Source organism: Vipera ursinii, assembly GCF_947247035.1.
Source record: "Vipera ursinii genome assembly, chromosome: 3".
Classification (NCBI taxonomy): domain Eukaryota; kingdom Metazoa; phylum Chordata; class Lepidosauria; order Squamata; family Viperidae; genus Vipera; species Vipera ursinii.
Genome location: NC_139516.1, coordinates 145,933,652 through 145,954,213, shown reverse-complemented (window position 1 = coordinate 145,954,213; position 20,562 = coordinate 145,933,652). Strand labels below are relative to the sequence as shown.

General features: G+C 38.0%; 2 protein-coding genes across 3 annotated transcripts in view; both read left to right on the top strand.

Annotated features, from left to right (window-relative positions):
- On the top strand, positions 1-6,177 carry GCM2 (glial cells missing transcription factor 2; the record flags this gene model as incomplete). Its single annotated transcript, XM_083360305.1, has 5 exons — positions 1-99; positions 2,086-2,338; positions 2,908-3,020; positions 3,967-4,089; positions 5,311-6,177. The coding sequence occupies 5 exons, from the start codon at positions 1-3 to the stop codon at positions 6,175-6,177; spliced, it is 1,455 nt and encodes a 484-aa protein (XP_083216431.1).
- A 7,459-nt stretch (positions 6,178-13,636) lies between these two features.
- The window catches only part of MAK (male germ cell associated kinase), a 37,177-nt gene continuing 30,251 nt past the window's right edge, over positions 13,637-20,562 (top strand). For both annotated transcript variants that reach the window (XM_083357681.1, XM_083357680.1), the window contains exons 1-2: positions 13,637-13,766; positions 19,196-19,484. In XM_083357681.1, coding sequence (XP_083213807.1) covers positions 19,384-19,484 — 101 coding nt within the window. In that variant the 5' untranslated portion in view covers positions 13,637-13,766; positions 19,196-19,383. The remainder of the gene's footprint in view (positions 13,767-19,195; positions 19,485-20,562) is intronic.

Genomic DNA, 20,562 nt, shown 5'->3' with positions numbered 1-20,562 from the left:
ATGGTGAAAATGTCAAAGGCACCTTTTGATGAAGCTAACTACATCTGTTCCTTTGGAATGAAGTTAACCTGGGACATCAACGATCCCAAGCTACCACAGGTAAAAAGGGCAGAGGGAAGTTTGGAAGGAAGGTGTGGAGCCGTTAGATTGGCTTTGTGAATGAATTGCAAAGTCCTTTCTGCACAGTGAAACACCGCATGCCTCCCAACTGTAGTAAACTTTCTTCGAGGCAAGAGAAGCAGGAATTTGGCAACGAGGGTATGCTGATGAGCCTAGGACTCTTGCTTCTCTGAGCTGTTCCTCTATTTTCTTTAGTCCGCATTTCTTTAACCTAGGAGATGGCCAGGTAGAGTGTTCTTCTCATTAGGAAAACATCTAATCTGCTGAAAAGGGACAGCCGCAAAGCCAGGGGAGCTGACAGAACCTACGCTGATTGACAGACTCACAAATCAGGTCCCAACATTTGGTGGTGTTTTTGGACAGACACAACAAAGGCAGATCAAAGATTAGAAATAAGGAGGACAAAGTTACATACTCTCTGTATCTCGCCGTTGTACCTTATTGTTTTGTATTCATTTAAGGGGGAGGGGGATGGCGAGTGCTTCAACTCAACATCAGAGGAGTTTCTAAAGAGGAATGGCATAGAAGAGGCTTTTGGATGTGTTTAGCACCACACTAAAGCAGGGAACCCAGCCACTGTATTTGTTATTAATGCATTGTGAGTAGGACTACTACAACATATGAGAGTAAGCAAAAATAGGATTGAGTTTGGAGTCAGAATGTTACTGATACCTGACCATTGTCTTACCAGATTCATAGCAGGGTTTATTTGTTTGGACATACTGTAGCATGTTATCAATTAAATATAGGAGTTGTATTTATTAATGAGAGTTAGTTTTTAGCATTTTTTTTCAAATGGAATCAGAATGTGTAGTAAATTAATGCACTGCATGTATTGATATGCACACACACACACACACACACACACACACACACACACAAAAGCTGGTTTCTATAATTCCTGTTTGTTTGTTTGTTTGTTTGTTTGTTTTAAAAAAGGAGAATTGGCTACTTTCAATCCTGCTCTTATAATACACTAGACCCATTGGGTCAGCCTCTCAGAGCTATTTCTTTATCACGTTTCTTAATGCCTTCAACAATGACAGAACTTCTAGGATAAAGTTTTGTCTGCAATTGTTTTTATTGGGTATTATTACTGACACTACTGTTGTGGACATTAAGTTGATGTTGAATTTAATTACGGCAGCAAGACTTTTAGTAGGGCAATATTGGAAGAAGGAAGAACTGCCGACTATAGAGGAATGGACTTTAAAAGTTTCCAACCTGGCGGAAATGGCAAAGATCTCGGCGTATTTGAAAGACCATTCGCAACAACGATATATTTTGGAGTGGAAAAAATGGATTGATTACATCCAGAATAAATATGGGACTAAAAAGTTTCATTTAGCATTTGAATAAGTACTGATGTAATATTTATATTGCTTGTAGTCATTTTATAAGAGCTAAAGTGCGATAGACTTAATAGTTTTATTGTTATTAGCATATGGTAGTTTATGTTTGTTTTTTACTTTTATACCTTGTATTTAGCTCTGGGAAGTCGGGAAGGGGAGGGTGGGAGGGTTGGGTTGGGTTGGGAAGGGGAGGTGGGGGTGGGGAGGGGTTTTGTTAAAGATAAAATGTATTGAAAACTTTTCAATAAAAAAAAACAATGACAGAACTTCTAATGTACTGCCTTCACTGGAAAAGTTTGGATACATTCAGAGATGCATCTGCCTTGGAAATAGCCCATGTTGAACTGTTTAGCCCAGTAAAATAAAAGGAAATGTTTTATGACATTTTGTATGATGTCATATAATGTTTTATAAAATTTGCTAAATTTCAATTCCACAGGAATCATGCCTCGCAGATTTTGAGCTTTTTAGCCCATTTGAAATATTTGGTTCAAAAATTGTTGCCTGTCCAGTTAAAGTTTATGGGAACAAGAGTTTTACTAGTGTACAGATAAATTCTACATCTTTTTCTTCTTTTTCCCCCCTTTATCTCATGTATCTGTCTCCTATGCAGGAGCCCAAACACTTTGATTCTTTCCAGGAGTGGCCTGATGGGTATTTGCGATTTATCTATGCCATTGAGGATAAAAATGCACAAAGGCATCTTAGCGGTTGGGCCATGCGAAACACCAACAACCACAATTGCCAGATCCTCAAGAAATCCTGCCTTGGAGTGGTGGTGTGTGCCAGAAACTGCATCTTGCCTGATGGGACAAAGCTGCAACTTCGACCTGCTATTTGTGATAAGGCTCGACAAAAGCAACAAAGTGAGAATCAGGTGGTGGGGCAAGTGAGCCACGCAACAACCATCCTTGTAGCTGTTGGGGACCTTCCGCTCTAGCGAAAAGTTCAAGAAAAGAGAAATCTTTCTCCCTCCCCAGATTTCAAAATTTAGTATTGTTTCACTCAGCTCTTACTGCTTAAAAATAGAATCTCCAAGTCATTCATTTATCTATTTATACATATGCATATATGCCAGATACTTATTTGCAACAGGTATTTGTATGCCACCTATAACTCTGGAGAGGTGAAACTTTTTGCAAGAAGTGAGCCTTACGGTACCTGAAGGGCTTTTACAAAGCAATGTGTTTGACATTCCTGGAATAGTTTATCAATGTCATTCCTGTAACTGAAGATTCTACTGCAGGTGAAAAAAGTACACATGAAACCACATTGTTTCCCCATGGAAAAACCTCTGAAAAGGTGTCGGTTTGTAATTCCCATGGTTGCAAAATTCAAATTTATATTGCACATAATTTTTTTATGCAGTACGTCTATCTCAGTATATAGATGTCTTCAATCTTACATATTTCCAATGTAGTTATCTATCTTGCAGAAAAGCATTGTCCTAACTGCAGCTCAGCTCTTGAACTAACTGCTTGCCGAGGACATAGTGGCTATCCAGTAACTAACTTTTGGAGACATGAAGGCAAGGCAATATTTTTCCAGGTAAAAATACAAATGTCAAGTAGGCTATCTCTGTAGATTTCTTATAATTAAAAACAAAACAAAACAATTTTACGCTGTATAACTTAACGGAAACTGGAAAGACACTTATTTCCCTTATTTGATAATATTTATTTCTATATGAATAAAATAAATGTATTGCAGTCAGTGACGCACACAACTTTTGTTAGCCTGCAGACCTAGATACTTAACTGGCTGTTCAATATATTGCATATCAGACTTGTTTTTAAGCCATTGCTTCAAGGTTTTAAAACAATGAAGGAGAGTTCTACTTGTGCCATCTTTTAACCAAAAAAATGAGTTTTTGCTTAAGGAGTTACACTTAAAAGTCATGCTTCCTAGGCAATCCAAACAAGACTATAGATGTGTTTTCATGAAAAACCTTAACATTGGTGCTTACACCAATGGTTCACACAAAAAAGTGAACGACTAAAGACATGGACCAGGTACTTACAGTGCACTAGGATAGAATGCAGTGGACCGTTTTGCAGTGGACCATGTTGTACAAATTTAAAAAATCACTGGGTCCTGAAATCAATTATATTGGACTTTTTCTGACTCATGCCCAAGTTTTAGATTTCACTAGTGCATGAAATTTCTGGGAGGCTTCCATATGTTATATATACTGCTCAAAAAAAAGGGAACAGAAAATAAGACATCCTACTATTAAATACAGTACATTGTGTTGTTTAAGTGTTCCCTTTATTTTTTTGAGCAGTATATATTCTCTATAAAAGAAAAATGTTCATACGTGCACTGAAGACTAGGACCATGCCAAAGATTCAGGTTCAGGTTTCCAATCTTTACAGTTGAAGTCAGGAACCATTCTTGCAGTAACCCCAGGAAACCTGCTGTCTATTAATATAGATAATTAACATACCTCAGCTTTTGAATGCTCTGTTCTGTTCCTGTGTCCATATTATTTCAGGCGAAGGGAATTCATGACCACCCTAAACCAGAAAGTAAATCAGAAACTGAGGTCAGAAGAAGTGCTCTTAAAAAGCAAACATCATCTCACACGTCCCCAAAGAAACGGTTTCTTGAATTTAAGGTAACTGGGTCTGCAATATCATCAGAAATGTTGGTGTGAAATACCATAACTAATGTGAACATTCATTTATGTTTATTGAGCCATAATGAATTCAGAATTTTAGTTCTTCAGATACGACCCATAACATGGATTAATATAAAATCATTTGGCAAAAGCAGGCTGAGATTTGCGTTTCTTCTTGCTCCACTAAAAATAAGTAATATAAATGAGCTGTATCCTAATATTTACCATAGTTTATGGAACTGAGAATGTAGACTACATCCTAAGTACTTGTGCCTGTGTGGAGAGGGTATTATGGAATTAATTGACTATATTTTATTGTACTATTAATTATACAACAGCATCCATAATAGCCATATCACACCTATATGATGTCATTTTTCAGATAGGTCAGGCTTTATGAATACTTTACAATTATTGGCAGACTTAAATACAACCTATATAACAAACAGTATCAAATATTGTGGCAGAGCAAATGGTAAGGTCAGCAGGTGAGGTTATTAAGGCTTAGGCTGCTGTAATATATATGAAATTGAGTAGTCAGTATTTCTGACCCTGAATGAAATTAAAAGCGTTATCAGATCATTGTGACAACTAAATTTATAGTCACACATGCATTTCTCAATGGAGTCCTCACTTGTACAATACAATAATTTGTTAATTTCTGTATCTCAGTTCTGACAAATGTGGATTTCTTCATAGTCCACATTATTCATCAAAAGTCAGGACTTAATATAGTGACATTTTGCCCCTCAGAATGGGGTGGAATTAATATCAATATAAATTTAAAAATAATTTCTGTGATTCGAATAGAAATACAATATATATCATTGTTATGGAAGAGATTGACAAAGTGACTGAAATGTTTGCTGAGTCTGCTTGTAAATGTTAATTACTCATAACTAAATTTAACCCTCCTGTCTTGACTGGAGTCCTTTAAATGGAGGGCATCATTAGACATTGTTCTCTGATAGTTCTTTGAATAGAGATAAAGAGCTACTTTTGTAGCTCTTTTCTTGCAATTAAAAAAATTGACATGTATTGTGGATGTTCCAGGAACACCACCATCATCAGTTTGACTTAAAGACTGATATATTAATCTAAACATCCCGATAAAAATACTGGAAAAATAATTTAAACAATAGACAACAATTCTATTTCGTAAAAAGTTGCATGTGTGTGTGTATGTCCACTAATTGCTTGTGTTAATATTCTCTTTAGACAGGAACAGCATACAGTGAGAATGGTAATCACTTTCCCTACATCCATCCTCTAACATATGAAGAAGGACCAGAAAAATTCAGCATTTTCACAGATGCCAGCATACCATTCCTTGCTCAGTCTCATTTATTTCCAAATTCAGAGACATACCACATTACTTACGATGCAACCAATTTTCAAGGGGATATAGCATCACCACTCCACAACTATCCAACCTCCCAAATCTACACATCTAAATCAAGTTGTGGTTATGAGTGTGCATTTCCTGGTTATGTCAATTCCAGTTTATGTCCTACATTTCACAAAGATGTAATGGATATTCCAATGGACACTGATCATCTCTTGCTGAGTGGACTTCAGTGTCATGCAACTTCACTCAGTGTCCATGAGCATCAGGGGATGAAACAGTCCTTAGGAGAAACTAGTTATGGAGAAAGAATTAGCTATGGGCTATGTCAAGCCAATGCTAACTATCCTCATTATAGTGAAGAATATGCTTATAAATATAGTAGTCATTCCTCTCTGAATGTTCCAACTATGCAAACTGTTATAACTGCAACTGCAAAGATGTCTCTCGAAGCCTACAAATCTCCTGCTATGAAATATGGTGACAATTTCTGTGATACAAAGGATATGCTTAGTTGTCCCCTAGTGACAGACATATCAGGGAATTTTTGCTCAGAAATCAGCATTCAGGAAGAAGATTGGGCAATGAGCAAACCAACTTTGACTGGTGAGCATTTGATGACTCCTAATAAAGCAGAACATGTAGTAGCAGTGGACACTTGTGAGAATAGTCCTGATATTGAAAGAAACTATATTGGCTATGAAGGACCAGCATTCTCATTTGACAATACTGAATACTGAAGCCAAAGTGCAGTATCATTAGAGGTAAATATAAAGCATAGCATTTACCAATAGTCATTCAATTTTTTTTTCCTGGAAATGCAATTGACTTGGTCAGCTATGTATTGACTTAGCTGTACTGACTAAGTGATTCATTCTAAATCAAATGTAATGTCATAACAGAGCAGTAAAAACTTAAGCTTAATCCTAGCAGACAGAGTCCTTGTAGGTTCAAAAATTGACCAATTCCAGAGATAGTGTATGTTCAGCTCTGGATGTGTAGTTCTTTTTCAGATACATTTGGCTCAGAATTTGGCATCCTGGATTTATGATTCCTGCTAAAACATCAGGTAGAAGCTGAGGTCACCAGGCTTTTGTATAATTACATCTGGTTGACAATTATTTATGCCTTGGTCATCCTGCATCTGGATTATTACAATTTGGAATATATGGAGCTGCTCTTGGAGACTGTTCACAAGCTGTAGTTGGTTCAGCATAAGGAGACATAGGTTATTATGGGCAGACTTGCTGATGTAACACCTCTACTGCAGCAGATGCATTGATTGGAAGTTCTTCCAAGAATAACTGAAGGTTCTAGTTATCCCTTCATAGCTTAGGTCAGGGGTAGGCAACCTTGGCTCTTTTATGACTCATGGACTTCAACTCCCAGGATTCCTGAGCCAGCTGGCTCAAGAATTCTGGGAGTTGAAGTCCATGAGTCATAAAAGAGCCAAGGTTGCCTACCTCTGGCTTAGGTCCTCGATTTCTCTGAGGCCACATGCTCTGGGTAGAATCTGCCCATCTGATGAGAACACGGCACATTAAGGGTTTCCGACTGAGGAAATGTCTCTTTCAGAAATGCCCTTCCTATGTTTTCTCACTGATGGTCTCCCTCCTATGGAGTAAGCTTCCCCTAAGTATAAAAGCTGCCTTTTCACTGAAAGACCCTTGAAGACCTGGCTTTTCTGGAAAACGTTTGAGGATGAGCTGGAATGTTGAACTATCCCTGAATATGGACATCTATTATGATGTGGTGAAAGTAATATGTTTCTTATAAGTTTCTTTGATTTTTAATAGTTACTGTAAACAGATTGTAAGCTGTTCAAAGTCTTCTGATAAGAATGGCCAGAGAATGTATAAACAAATGAAGGTACTGTAAAATTAAAATACTGGAAAAGAAGAATTGAAAAAAATCTAGTATATAGTGCATACAGCAAACTGGAAAAGATTCAATTTTAATTTATCTTAAGTACGTTTTGTACTATCTTTCACTTTTACTTTAAACTGTTCTAGATACTAGGGTATCAGTTGCACATATTTTATTAAAATATATGGAAAATGAAAACACACAGCCAAAACTCATCAGAACGAATGTTTTTGTACAGCAAAACATGTGTGTTCTTGTTAGATAAAGATGCTGTGAGCCTGTTTTAAAAATGTTTTTTCTATTTGTACGACCAGCATAAAATCGTGCTGTGGAAATTAATCTTCAGTGACTCAGACGTCCAAACAGCATCCTAAGACAAAATTAAACTTTTAAAAGTGTATTTTGCAGTCTTAATAAAAGTGTGATTTTTTGGAGTTAGTAATTCAAATGCCATTTTTCAAGTAAAAGAGAGACATTAAAAATACATTTGAATATGCTTTATTAGGTGAATATTTTATTGTGAGATGTCATTATTGGTTTTGTGCAAAGATTTATATGTCTGGAGAATAATATTAATACATAATTGACTGAAGGTAAATATCAGTTATATAATTCAGAATGCTGCAATTTTCAACCCATGAAACTGAGAGTAAAGCACCTTCCCCCGAACATGGAGTGGGCCCTCACTCTCCTGGCCTTCCGATAAGGGGTCAAAACATTGCTCTGTGGCCTTGCATGGGGAGCCAAAAGGAGCACCCAGACGTGGGGTTAGTTAGTGACCATTATTTTTTGCCCCCTTAAAACCTTTTGTAATTTTTAACTCAAATTATTAACATTAAAATTTCACTTTTTATATACTATTTTATATTTTGATGGTTTTATTGTGTACCACCCAAAGTCCCACTTTGAGGGAGAAGCGAAGTTCAGAAATGTGAAATGTAAACAGATAAATAAAGTCTGCCACAAGTTTAGCTTGACTGATGGTGCATTTCTTTGCATACTTATGTACTCTCCTCTATTCATACTTGTTGGAAGACTGGAAAGAAGATGGTGACAGGTAATAAAGGAACTCAGGAAACAAAGTGCTGAAGGAAAGGGAAAATATAGCAGAACATAATAAGTAATAGTGCCTGAGCTCCTAAGATTTCCTTTACACACTACTGATCATCCCAGTCAACTGACCTTACCCCTAAGATAATGGAAGGCAAAACATTACAGATTTTATATAGCCTGAAGCTGCAGTAAGATGTCACTTAGGGGAAAAAGATACCCTTTAATAACAAGTCAGTTTTCCTCATGAACTGGGGACAAGATGCGATGCAACATTCTAAGGCCAATAAGGAAAAAGTGATGTTCTCAGGGAAATGATTATTGGATTAGAGAAGGCAATATATTTAAGTGGAATCAGCCTGCAGCTGGCCTGTGGGTGTGTCAAAGTATCAGATGAATTACAGAAAAATTGTATTGAGTTGTCATTATATTGAGGGTTTGTGTGTGGGGGGAGTGTTTGTTCTTTTCTAACAAATTGCACTGCTGCTCATGGATCTTTTAGCTCTTGTCTATTATCTTTCATTCTGTTTCCTGGTTCACAGCAAGAGCAAGGTCCACTGCTATTGTTATGGCTATAAAGGTGAAAGATGTGCTAACTGATCAGGACATGTTGGTCATGTTGAGAAAAATTGCACTTTTCCAGCAAACAACCAGAGGCTCCTTCTAAGGTCTATGAAACTTAAGAACTGGTAACAAATAGGGAAAAAAATGAAAAGAAACTTGATAGGGAGGAAAGGAGACAAACAGATCATCTGTAAAGAACAACATATAAATAAACACAGAGGCATAAAGTTACATTTATCAGCATTATATTGATTGATTCTTACTTCTAAACCTTCTGCAGATTTTCTGCTTAATACTTGTTCTTCTTTCCTAGGGGTTGTGGAACCCCCGCTGTCGTTTTGTCTTTGTAGGTACTTTAATTGTTTTTTAATTATATATTTTATATTTTAAATATCGTAAACCACTCATACTTCTTCTTGGAGTCAGGAATGCTTAAAATCCAATTAATAATTAGTATTAAGCTGAAGTAAACATCCTTTTTTTGTCTAGACCGAGGCAACAAATCTTTACACATCTACCTGAAAATAAACCCAATTAAATTCAGCAGAGCTTGTTTTGCAGACTTGTACAAGATCACTCCAAATATATATCCCTTTTAGTCTTCAATTCTAAAGCATACTGGGATACTATCATGTTTCTTGGTATGCTCATTCTGAAATCTAGGAGAGCCATAAAACAATACAGTGTAATTATAACCAGAATATTGGACCACAACTCTCATAATCCACAGCCTTACCAGCTGCAGATGGTGAGCGTTCTATGACAAAAAAAGCCCTGCCAACATCTATAGGCTTCTTCCACTATACCTCCTTCTGTTATAAACCAAGACAAATAAAGCAAAACAACAAAAATGGAGTCATGGAAGGATCTGAGTCACAAAGCACTTTTATTTAGGGTATCCCTCCCTCCCTCCCTCCCTCCCTCCCTCCCTCCCTCCCTTCCTTCCTTCCTTCCTTCCTTCCTTCCTTCCTTCCTTCCTTCCTTCCTTCCTTCCTTCTGACAGTAAATGTTGACTTCCAAATCTGCTTCTTTGTTCAGAAGGCATTGTACATATGTGCTTACGGGTATCTATTGTTCAGGAGGCAGTGGGTAGGATGTGTATCTGTACAGGTGTGTATGTGTTGGTCTTTCAACCACCACCTTGCACACTTACAGCACTGCTACTTGAACAGACTAGCAAACTACCTACCATTTACATTTACTGGCTATCGGCTGCTTCTGCCATTTTGGGTGAAACATTGTGAAATGGATACACTTGTGTTTGTGCAGGAATTTAGAGTAAGCTGTGAGAAAACAGCAAAAAGAAGCTAAATGATAGCTCTTTCACAAATCAAAATAACCACCAGTACAACCCCTGTAAAGTTCAGTTCTACAAGGAAACAAAGGTAATTAGGGATTGAAGGGGAGGGATATGTGTCCATATTTACCCTGAAATAGTCAATAAAACACATCTCTAATCCTACCCATTCCTACTCATTGATTACAGCTCCCGTGTAATGGGTTGATAATCAGAAGAGATTTTACACATTTTTCAGTTGTTGTATTCTGTTGGCTGTTGAAAACACTAATCCTAAGACTAATATTGCTACTGACAACTTATGACATTCATATTTATGGGCTGGGGAAAAGCAGAAGGCAATATTGTGCAGATTTATGTTTGGCCATGGTTTGGGGCAAGTGGGAAAAGGTTCTGAGACTATCTAATATCTCAGATACTAGATAATATCGAGTTATGTTGTTAGCCACATGCTGCTCTCTCCAAATTTTATAAGCAGCATATAAGTAGTGTATAATTTCTCACTGCTGCTTCAATCAAATTTCTCATGGAAATCCTAATGGTATTAGCTATACAAAATCCACCATTTGGAGAACAACATTAATCCTGCATGAGCTGCAGTGGTTACTGATGTGTTTCCAGGTACAGTTCAAGGTGCTGGTGGTATAAAGCCCTACATGGATTGGGATCGGGGTATCTGAGGGATCACTTTTCTTCAAGAGTTGCTACTTGTCCAACTAGGTCAAGCAGAATGGGAATGCTGCAGATCCCGTCAGCCAAAGAATGTCGAGTGGCAGGAACCAGAAGGGCCCTGCTCTATGGAACATCCTCCCTTCAGATTTCAGAATGGCCCCAACTCTCTTAGGGTTTTTTTTTATAAGGCCTTAACAACTGGGCTATGTTTTCCAACCTGGGGCACTGAATGTACTAAGGACCCCATTTTCTTGCTATATTGCTAAAAGCCAAATATCTTGCTCTTGTGTATCTTGAATTGGATGTTTTACTGGTTTTACTGTTTTAAAGTATTTTTTTAATCATAATATATTTTCTGAATTGTAAGCTGCCCAGAGTTATTGACTGAGATGGGCAGCCACAGAAATTGAACAAACAAACAAAATCAAACAAAGATTTTTAGACTGTTGTATTTCCCACTCTGGACCATGCCATTGAAGGGCAAGTCCTGTGGTTTCTAAAAGTAAATCCTTTCCAAAATTAAATCCTTTCAACTGGAGGTGATTCAAGGAAACTTAGACATGGCATGCCAAATGAAACAGTTCTGTTTGGAGTCTGGAACACTTTGAATCACTTTCAGTTCCGAACACGGAATTTCCAATTTTCAGAATTTACAGAACTGCCACAAAAGGCCCAGTCTATTTGAGATTCAGGTGACTGGATGGGGAATTGAACCTTCTGAAATTCCCTGAAGAAAGTTTTGCATATAACTATTTTGCAAACAAGTTGCACTTACATGTAGCTTACCTGATATGTTAGAACTGGTAGTGTATTTCTTCTTTATTATTTGAATGCAAATGTAGCCTTTTTTTTCCTTCTTCATTAAGCTAGGACTTAAATCTAGAAGCATGTTCTGTAAACAATAGCAGGAATGTTTCACACTTAATTTAACTTATGGCATTAGTTATAAAGTTTCTTTTGAACTTTCTTTAACCTGAGAAGATTCGATGTTTTCAACAGTTTATCCTTTAGACTTTAGAGAATGGAGCCTGTTTTTTTTACACAGTTGACTTGCAGTGGAATCAATTTATCTGTCAACACAAGTTGAAATCTGTGGTAAGGAACATAAACAACTCTGCAGACATTTTACAATAGCGCAGTCAAGAAAACTTTAGGGTATTCTGTGTAGATTTGCCTGTATCTACACAGGATGCTATGCCTAAGCTAATAAGCCATATTTTAATACAGTTTATTTGATGGGCTAGTTCCTACAACAGGCTAAAACAATGGCTAAATTCCCACAATATAAAGAACCATAAATTACTCATGTCCTTTTAGTCTGGGCTAGTATGCTATTCTAATCCAGTTTATAATGTTCTTCCATATATAAAGAAATATTCTTATTCTCTTAGATGTAGGATCTCAATCTGTCAAATGCAAATATTCCTCTCTTGTGCTGCAAGTATAGCTGCTATGTCAGAAGGAACGGTGCATCTCTAGAGCCTTTCAACTTTCTTTCATACAGTGGTGTTTCAGGCTGGCAGCAGATTGTGCTAGACCAGGCTCTCCCAAAAATGTACTGGGCTCCATGGGACATGAGTGACATTGCCATTTCATATGCATTCTTCAGTCAAGCCGAGATGCTGGTGACTTCATACAGTTGTGCTTTTGTTCCCCTTTGTTTTTACAGTAGTACAGAAATGGTTTGCCAATGCCTTCGTCCAGAGTGCTTCTGATTTCCCAGAATAAGCTACCGGTAATCCTTTATTCAAGCAGTACAAAGTGGCTTAGTGTCTGTAACTGGTTACTATTAAGTTACAAGTCTTTTTAGCTGGGCTTGTATGACTTGGTTATCCATGAATAACCATAGCCGATGGTGAATTTAATCAACCTTTTTTTTGTAATTTTGCACAACGTGCCAAATTAAAAGTGATTATGGCAGCAGACTGAGTTGGAAGGGACCTTGGGGGACCTCTAGTCCAACCTCCAGTCAAGCAGGAGACCCTATAGTATTTCAGATAGTTGTCCAATCTCTTATTAAAAACCACCAGTAACAAGCACCCAGTACTGCAGTTCCTAGCTCAGTGTGTTCGGAGATCCCTATTACTGTCTTTAATATGGTTTATTTTATGACCTAGGAACGGTGTGGCTTAACCTTGGCAACTTTTGAGTTGTGTGGACTCCAGCCAGCGTGCTGGGGAAGTTGCCAAGTTGAGAAACAATGCTCTAGAGCAGGGGTAGGCAACCTCGGCTCTTTTATGACTCGTGGACTTCAACTCCCAGAATTCCTGAGCCAGCCATGCTGGCTCAGGAATTCTGGGAGTTGAAGTCCACGAGTCATAAAAGAGCCGAGGTTGCCTACCCCTGCTCTAGAAAGTTGGAGGTAAAAGGCATTTGAGCAAATAAGAGAGCCGGTGATAACCATCAGCCAGCGATTCCTATGGGCTTTCAATTTTCTTCCCCGCGCTGTTCCAAACGGTCCCTCTGCGTGAAATGAGGAATCAATCACGTTCTGCGCAGCGCGTCATCTCGGCGGCGGGCCGGTCAGGAATCGTCTCCGAGCCCAGCCAATCAGAAACCCCAAGCAATTGCGAGCGCGAGCGCCCCCTCTGATTCCATACGTCTTTCCCCCCCCCCCCCGCTCCACGCCTTGCGTTCGCCGCCTTCTTCTTCTTCTCTTTCTCTTAAGTCCCGCCCACTCCGTCCGTAGCTCGCTCGCGTCGGCAAGTTAGCTTGGGGATTCGCTGAGAAGGGCTGTTGCCAAGGTGACAAGTCGGTGCAGAGCCCGGCCTCGGTAGTGTGGAGGGCGCTGGGGACGGTTCGGAGGTGGGATGAGGCAGCTAAGGAAAGGCGGCTCCGGAGGAGGCCCTGGACCCTCCCTGGGCGGCCAAGAGTTCAGCAGTGAGTGTGCGGCGAGGGAGGACGGAGTAGTAGTGACTACTAGGCGAAGAGAAGATGGGGCGATGGTGGGAGGAGGAGGAGGAGGAAGAGGAAGGCTTGGGCGGTCACGGCGGGTAGAAGAAACAGGGATAGGTTTTCCTGCGGAACTCGTCCGGAGCAGAACCGGACTCGTGGGTCCCCCTCAGCTGTTTTGGACTTCAGTTTCCGCAGTTGGCTGCATGGGCTGGGGCTGATGGGAACTGAAGTCCCAAAGCATCTGTAGCAAACTTATAGGTCGGGGTTTGTTTTTTTTTCCCCTCCGGGCTTCCCCCCCCCCCAGGTGTAAGTACTGTTGCATTTACAATTTGATTTTGCTCGCTTCTGCTCAAAAGAATGACTCGGACATTTATTTTCAATTTTGCCACTCAACCCATTATTAAGTTGAGAATAAGCCCCTCGGCGTAAGATGGATATGGAATTGTTTGGGTTGAGTGGCAAAAGTTAAACCTTCTAAAACTTAAGTTTCAATGGGCAGCGGGTCCAATTTTATGTATTCATTACTCATTGTACTTCAAAAATTCAAGGCAGCGTATTTTACATATTTTGTTTTCCCAACAATCTCTTGGAACTAGGAAAATACGATAATGACAAAGTTACCCAACAACTGTCCTGGCTTGGAGTAACAATTGGAATATGGGGGTTTAGTTGATAAGCTAATGACATACTTCTGCTGACAACATGTTTGTTCTTTTGTGAGAGAGGTCTCTAGTCCTTTAGAGTCATCTGCACTCTGTAGTTTTTATTTTGTAAGTATAAAATAGGTGTGAGGACTATGTATGAAATAGTCTAGATTTTGCCCATGCTTTTTACAATGAAAACATTTTCATAGATGAACTATGTGGGTCTAATTAGTACATTTGAACTATTAACATTGTTGCAAAATTATTTGTAATCATACTATAAAGTGTGGAGTTGGAGAATTTTGATCTTAGCATTAGCGTGCATAGATGAAGCAATGATTCAACAGTAGGAGAGATATTTCTTTCCTTTGTACATTTATATACGGTAATTTGATCAGAATGAAGCACAGTTAGTTACATGGCGCTAATCTTTTATATGTAACAAAATGGTACATTTAAACATTCTACTGTTAAGATTTATTACTGTGAAGTTAAATATTTCTTCCTCTAATTTGCTGAGAAGCTTAATGGAAGTAATCTGATATAAACTGAATTTTGTTCAGTAGCGCAAAGTTTTTGGGTTTACAGAAAGTGTATTTTTATTATTTGACTTCATTTTGCACAAGCAGATATATATATTGCTAAGCACGTTGATTTGTGCTTTAGATTGTAAGCCGCCCTGAGTCTTCGGAGAAGGGCAGGATATAAATGGGAATAAAATTAAATAAATAAATAAATAAAAAATAAACTCTACAATAGTATTTGATGGGTATACCCAATTCTTCAGAGGGTTGAAGTGTTAGAAGTATCTTCCATTAAATTAGTAAAATAGTTTTAAGGAAGTGAAGAAAATATTGTGCAATAAATGGTGGAATGCTCTTAGAAACTTAATTTTGCAGTGAGTTGAACAAAATTTCAGAAAATATAGAAATGATGACAGATGTACAGACACAAAATAAAGTTTAATTCATGTCAAGTCTAAAGAAGGCTTTAGTTTTCATAGGACAGTGTGGATGTGCAATATATGTTTTACTACCTTGGTAACACCTTGTCAGTGTTTAGCAACAACAACAATTTATCCTGTAAAAGTAAACAAGGAAGAAGACTGAAGAAACCCTGCTGATTTCAGATACATTTCTCTTTTTTTCATAATCAAAATACCTTCAATTTACAATTGTTAATAACAAAGTTTTGAGGGGGTAGCATCTAACTACCTTTTCAAGGCATTTTATTGTATACTTGTATATGAAGAAACAGATTTTCTGGTCTCTTTTATTTTTTAAAAAAGTACATTTTATGAATTTACATTTGTGGCCACCTTCCATCAGTACTAGCATTTGAAAAAAGATTTAAAGTTATTTCCAGATTAAAAACTAAATATAAGAATAATGAATATTGTGTAGCTATTGTTATGAATATTCTTGAAGTCAGAAGCAAATATGAGAATAACTGGGTTTTTACTTGCATAATATATATATGAAGTCTGCTTTTGATTTCTGATTGTGAGAATTAAAACTTATTTTGTTAATTAAAAGTTATTTTGTTTTACTGTTTCAATGAGAAAACATAAAAAATAAAAGTAAAATTGAGCATTCATAGAGTATAGCCTTTAAAAATAAAGTTTCTATGAGTAAGGCCCATCAAGTATTAACCTAGAATAATTAAGAGTGATCTTAATTAACCAGTGATCTGCTGGTGCAGTTATTTATAGGATTTAGTATTAGGGGTCCAGCATGAGTTTTATGTGAAATGCTTGACATATCTTAAAGCATCTTTATAAGCATGATCTCCAAAGACCTTGTTATGCTGTTTTTATTATTATTTTAATATTAAAAAGCCACACCAAAGTCAGAAATATGGAAATGTATTTTATGCATAGAAACAGTCATTCAGCCCAATTTTTAAAAACATGCCATAACATATTGACATACCGGTAGAATGATATTAATCAGCATTTGCATTGTACCAACAGAAAACCAGAATCTAGAAATAATCTGTTTTAGTGGACCCTATGCTCAGCAAACAAATAATTTCTCAAATAGTGATAAAATCCAGTTTTGGAATATAGTTATATCTTTCTCCATCTTTGACAATAATATGTTGTGCAATTTTTCCCCCTGATTTTTTTCTCATACTGCTAAGAATTGCTGAGTTGTGTAAATATGTCCTCTGTCTGCCCTCTCCTGTAATCCTTTCTTAATGCTGCTTGAGTAGATTATTAGTAGCATGTTCTCATCAATAAGGAACAATCTGTTGTTTACAGTAGGATCTTTCCTCTTTCTCCAAGATGTTGCCTTGGGAATATGTCAGTTCTGCATCTGAGTCAGATGAGATTGTAGAATACTCTGTGGGCCTGTATGGAAGTTACCTGATGGAATAGTAAATACTTATAGAGTATTTAAGAGTGTGAAAGTATTGAGAATCAGGTATAGAATAAATAATAAATGGACAGTTACGTTTTGCTCCTTGCTCCCTTTTTCAGGCTGTATACCCTCTTCTATACTTCCTCTGTTATGTCTTTAGACAAAGACAATAGCATTACCTGCAGTGAAATGCATTAATTTTTTAAAACAAATTTAAATTAAATTTCCGGTTCTAACCTCTAAAAGAAAACCCTGTATATGTTCCAATATTTGTTTCACTTTCTCTTGCACCTTCTGTACCCAGTTAATTCTTACAGCATATAAATCAGGGCTTTTCAACCTTTTCGCCCATTGTACCATTTTTAGGATATGGCAACATCCGAGTACCACCAGTCACCTAGCAAGGTGTCAAAAACTTGATGACCAAAAAAAATGAAGTACAGGTAGTCCTCGACTTTCAACAGTTGGCTTAGTGACTGTTTGAAGTTACAGTGGCACTGAAAAAAGTACCCCCCCCATGCCACAGCCGAGCAAGACACCTGCCTGCCTGCCTAGCGGCGCTCTTCCTCCTCTCCGAGGTTTTCACTGTTGTGAGCATTTCTGTTGAGGATTGGCAGCGGGGGTGTGGGGTGTGTTTGGTTTTTGTTCCCCCACCCCTGTGCAGGGTGGTTGCAGCAGGTTTTGGTCACTTTACATGACCCTGGGACACTGTGACCATCATAAATATAAATCAGTTGCCAAGTATCTGAATGTATATCACAAGACCAACATTCCAGCTGATCTGCACTTCTTCTGGGCTCAGAAGCGCCAGGATCAGTGCCGAGCTCCAGCTGGAGCCTGGCGCTGATCCTGGTGCTTCCACTGAGCCCTGACAGCCCCGAAGAAGTGCTGATCCTGGCACTTCCGCTGAGCCCTGACAGCCCTGCAGCTCCAGCCATTTCTCACTCAGGCTTGTGTGGTGCTGCTACTGGTTCAGCTCATTCCCCTCCCCAACTACCACTTTTCTAGGATGGTCATGTACCACCTGCCAGGTGCCAAAGTACCACAGGTGGTATCTGTACCACTGGTTGAAAAGCCCTGATATAAGTTTCCTTTGTGGATTTCAGGTATAGATTAATGGCAGTGTCAGTATTTCATTTTATCACTATAATATATAAAACATGTAAGAGTATTCCAGAAATATACGTTTCATAATTCAGCCCATTGATGGATTTCTTTGTTTTCTTTATTTTCTTTATTAAATTCAAGAATAAAAATAAAGGAAGTAGAAGTATTTGTTCCCATATTTTTAAATACAACCAGCCTGGAAATCTAAATCTGCAAGATAATAATACTACACAAGAGGTGTAATATGTTAAAAAAAGACTTTACATAAAAATATGATTATGAATAAAATAAGTCAAAGAAATACGACTAAACATCTTTATTGCATTTTTCCCTTCTTTAAAACAAATCAAATGATAAAAAGCATATGTTGCCTAGCCTCTTCTCCCAGACATGGGTAAATGTATAATTCTAATGTATGTAATAATTACCGGTACGTTGGATATATTCCATACACAAAATATAGTGTTCTTGCTTGCTTGCTTTTTTATATATTTATTATCTGTTTATATCCTGTCTTCATTATTATTACAAATAAGTCAAAGCAGCAGGCATATCCAACACCCCTCCCTCCTATATTTTGACCACAACAACAACCCTGTGAGGTGGGTCGGGTTGAGAGAAAGTGACGAGTCCAAGGTCAGCCAGCTGTTTTTCATGGCTACGGCAAGACTAGAACTCACAGTCCTACAATTTCTGGCCTGGTGCCTTAACCAATATTAATAGATTCAGAATACAGATGGAGTCCTGTGCAACTATAGAGGTAAAAAAGGATTCTGGTAGTCCTCGACTTAAAATCACAATTGAGCCAGAAATTTTTTGCTGTTAAATGAGACATTTGTTAAGTGAGTTTCCCCCCATTTTATGGCCTTTCTTGCCACAGTTCTTAAGTGAATCACCACAGTTAATAAGTTAGTAACCTGGTGGTTAAGTGAATCTGACTTCCACATTGACTTTGCTAGTCAAAAAGTTGCAAAAGGTGGTCACATGACCCAGGGACACAGCAATGGTCATAAGAATGAACCAGTGCCCAACATCTGAATTTTGATCACAGAGATGCTACAAAGGTTGTAACTGTAAAAAAATGGCCATAAGTCACTTTTTTCAGCGCTGTAACTTTGACCGGTCACTAAATGAGCTGTTGTAAGTCGAACTGTTGTAACTTGCCAGAATGTTTTTGTTTTAGGTCCAATCTTCATTGAATGCATAATTTTATATTAAGAATATTAATTTAGCATTGTATATTATACCACTGCAATCCCTCATGTCTAATATTTCCCATATAATATGTTTTGTTATCAAGGATCCATGTAAGGATGGCAGCTTTTCTCCATCTGCTACTATATTATTTCTGGATAGAGTGGTTATAATATTGAAAGAAGACTGATGACTTAAGCAACTACTATGACAGGCTACCTACTCCTATAACAGCACCATTCTGAAAAAGAATCACTCAAGATTTTTGAGCATTTGGCTACCTTACTTTACAAAATGAATCGTTACACAACTCTGAAGCAACTTGGGGATGGAACCTATGGCAGTGTTCTGATGGGGAAGAGCAAAGAATCAGGGGAGCTTGTGGCCATCAAAAGGTATGTGCCACCATATCCTCACGTTCGTTTAATGCTTAACAGCAGAGTCCTCTACATGTCAGCTTCTGAGATCTCTGGGAGATCAAATTGTATGACTGTGCTGTCATAACTTTTTTTTTCCACTTTGCTGCATATGCCTTTCTTTGCTGTATTACACTTTCTTACATATGCTGCTTGGGCAGACTAGTCTTGTTAATTTATGGTAGCATTTCCTCATAAGGTCAACAAAAGTTGAACTTAACTCAAAGACACTTTACCTTCAACCTGTTATCTTAAAGCATTTTGACATTGAAAATTTCAGGTTGTTGTTTTACTTGGTTTTTATTTATTTTATTTATTTTATTAGATTTATATACCGCCCCTCTCCAAGGACTTGGGGCGGTGTACAGGGCAATTAAAACAGTAACAACACACAAGGTATAAAAATTAAAATAAGATTAAATCAATAGCCCTAAGTAATAAATACAATCTAAAATTTAAATTTTTTTAAAAAATTTAAAGACTAAAATCCAATCCCTCAGTCCAGGCCGGCCTGTTCAAACAACCAAGTCTTCAGGTCGCGGCGAAACGAGCGAAGGTCGGGAGCCATCCGGAGCTCAACCGGAAGCTGATTCCAGAGGGCAGGCGCGCCCACAGAGAATGCTCTCCCCCTGGGGGTCACCAGTCGACATTCTTTGACCGATGGCACCCTGAGGAGGCCCTCTCTGTGGGAGCACACAGGGCGATGGGAAATTAACGCCGGCAAGAGGTGCTCCCGTAAATAACCCAGACCCATGCCATTTAGGGCTTTATAGGTCATCACCAGCACCTTGTTTTGGGTAGCAGGATAGAAATAAGAGAGAAGTAGTTTTTGTTATTCTGTCCTTCCCCCATTTGAAAAAAAAATGAATTCCCCCCTTGTGAATAGAAGATCATAAACCTCCACTAGCTGTTGAATTTATTTAGATGCTATACAAATTTGGGACCAGGTTGGTGAATTGGGAGGAATTTTGAGTATTACAAACAGTAACTGTCAAAATGGTCCCTAGTAAATCTTTTAATTCAACTTTGGATTTTTAAAAGCAGTAACCTCTCAAAA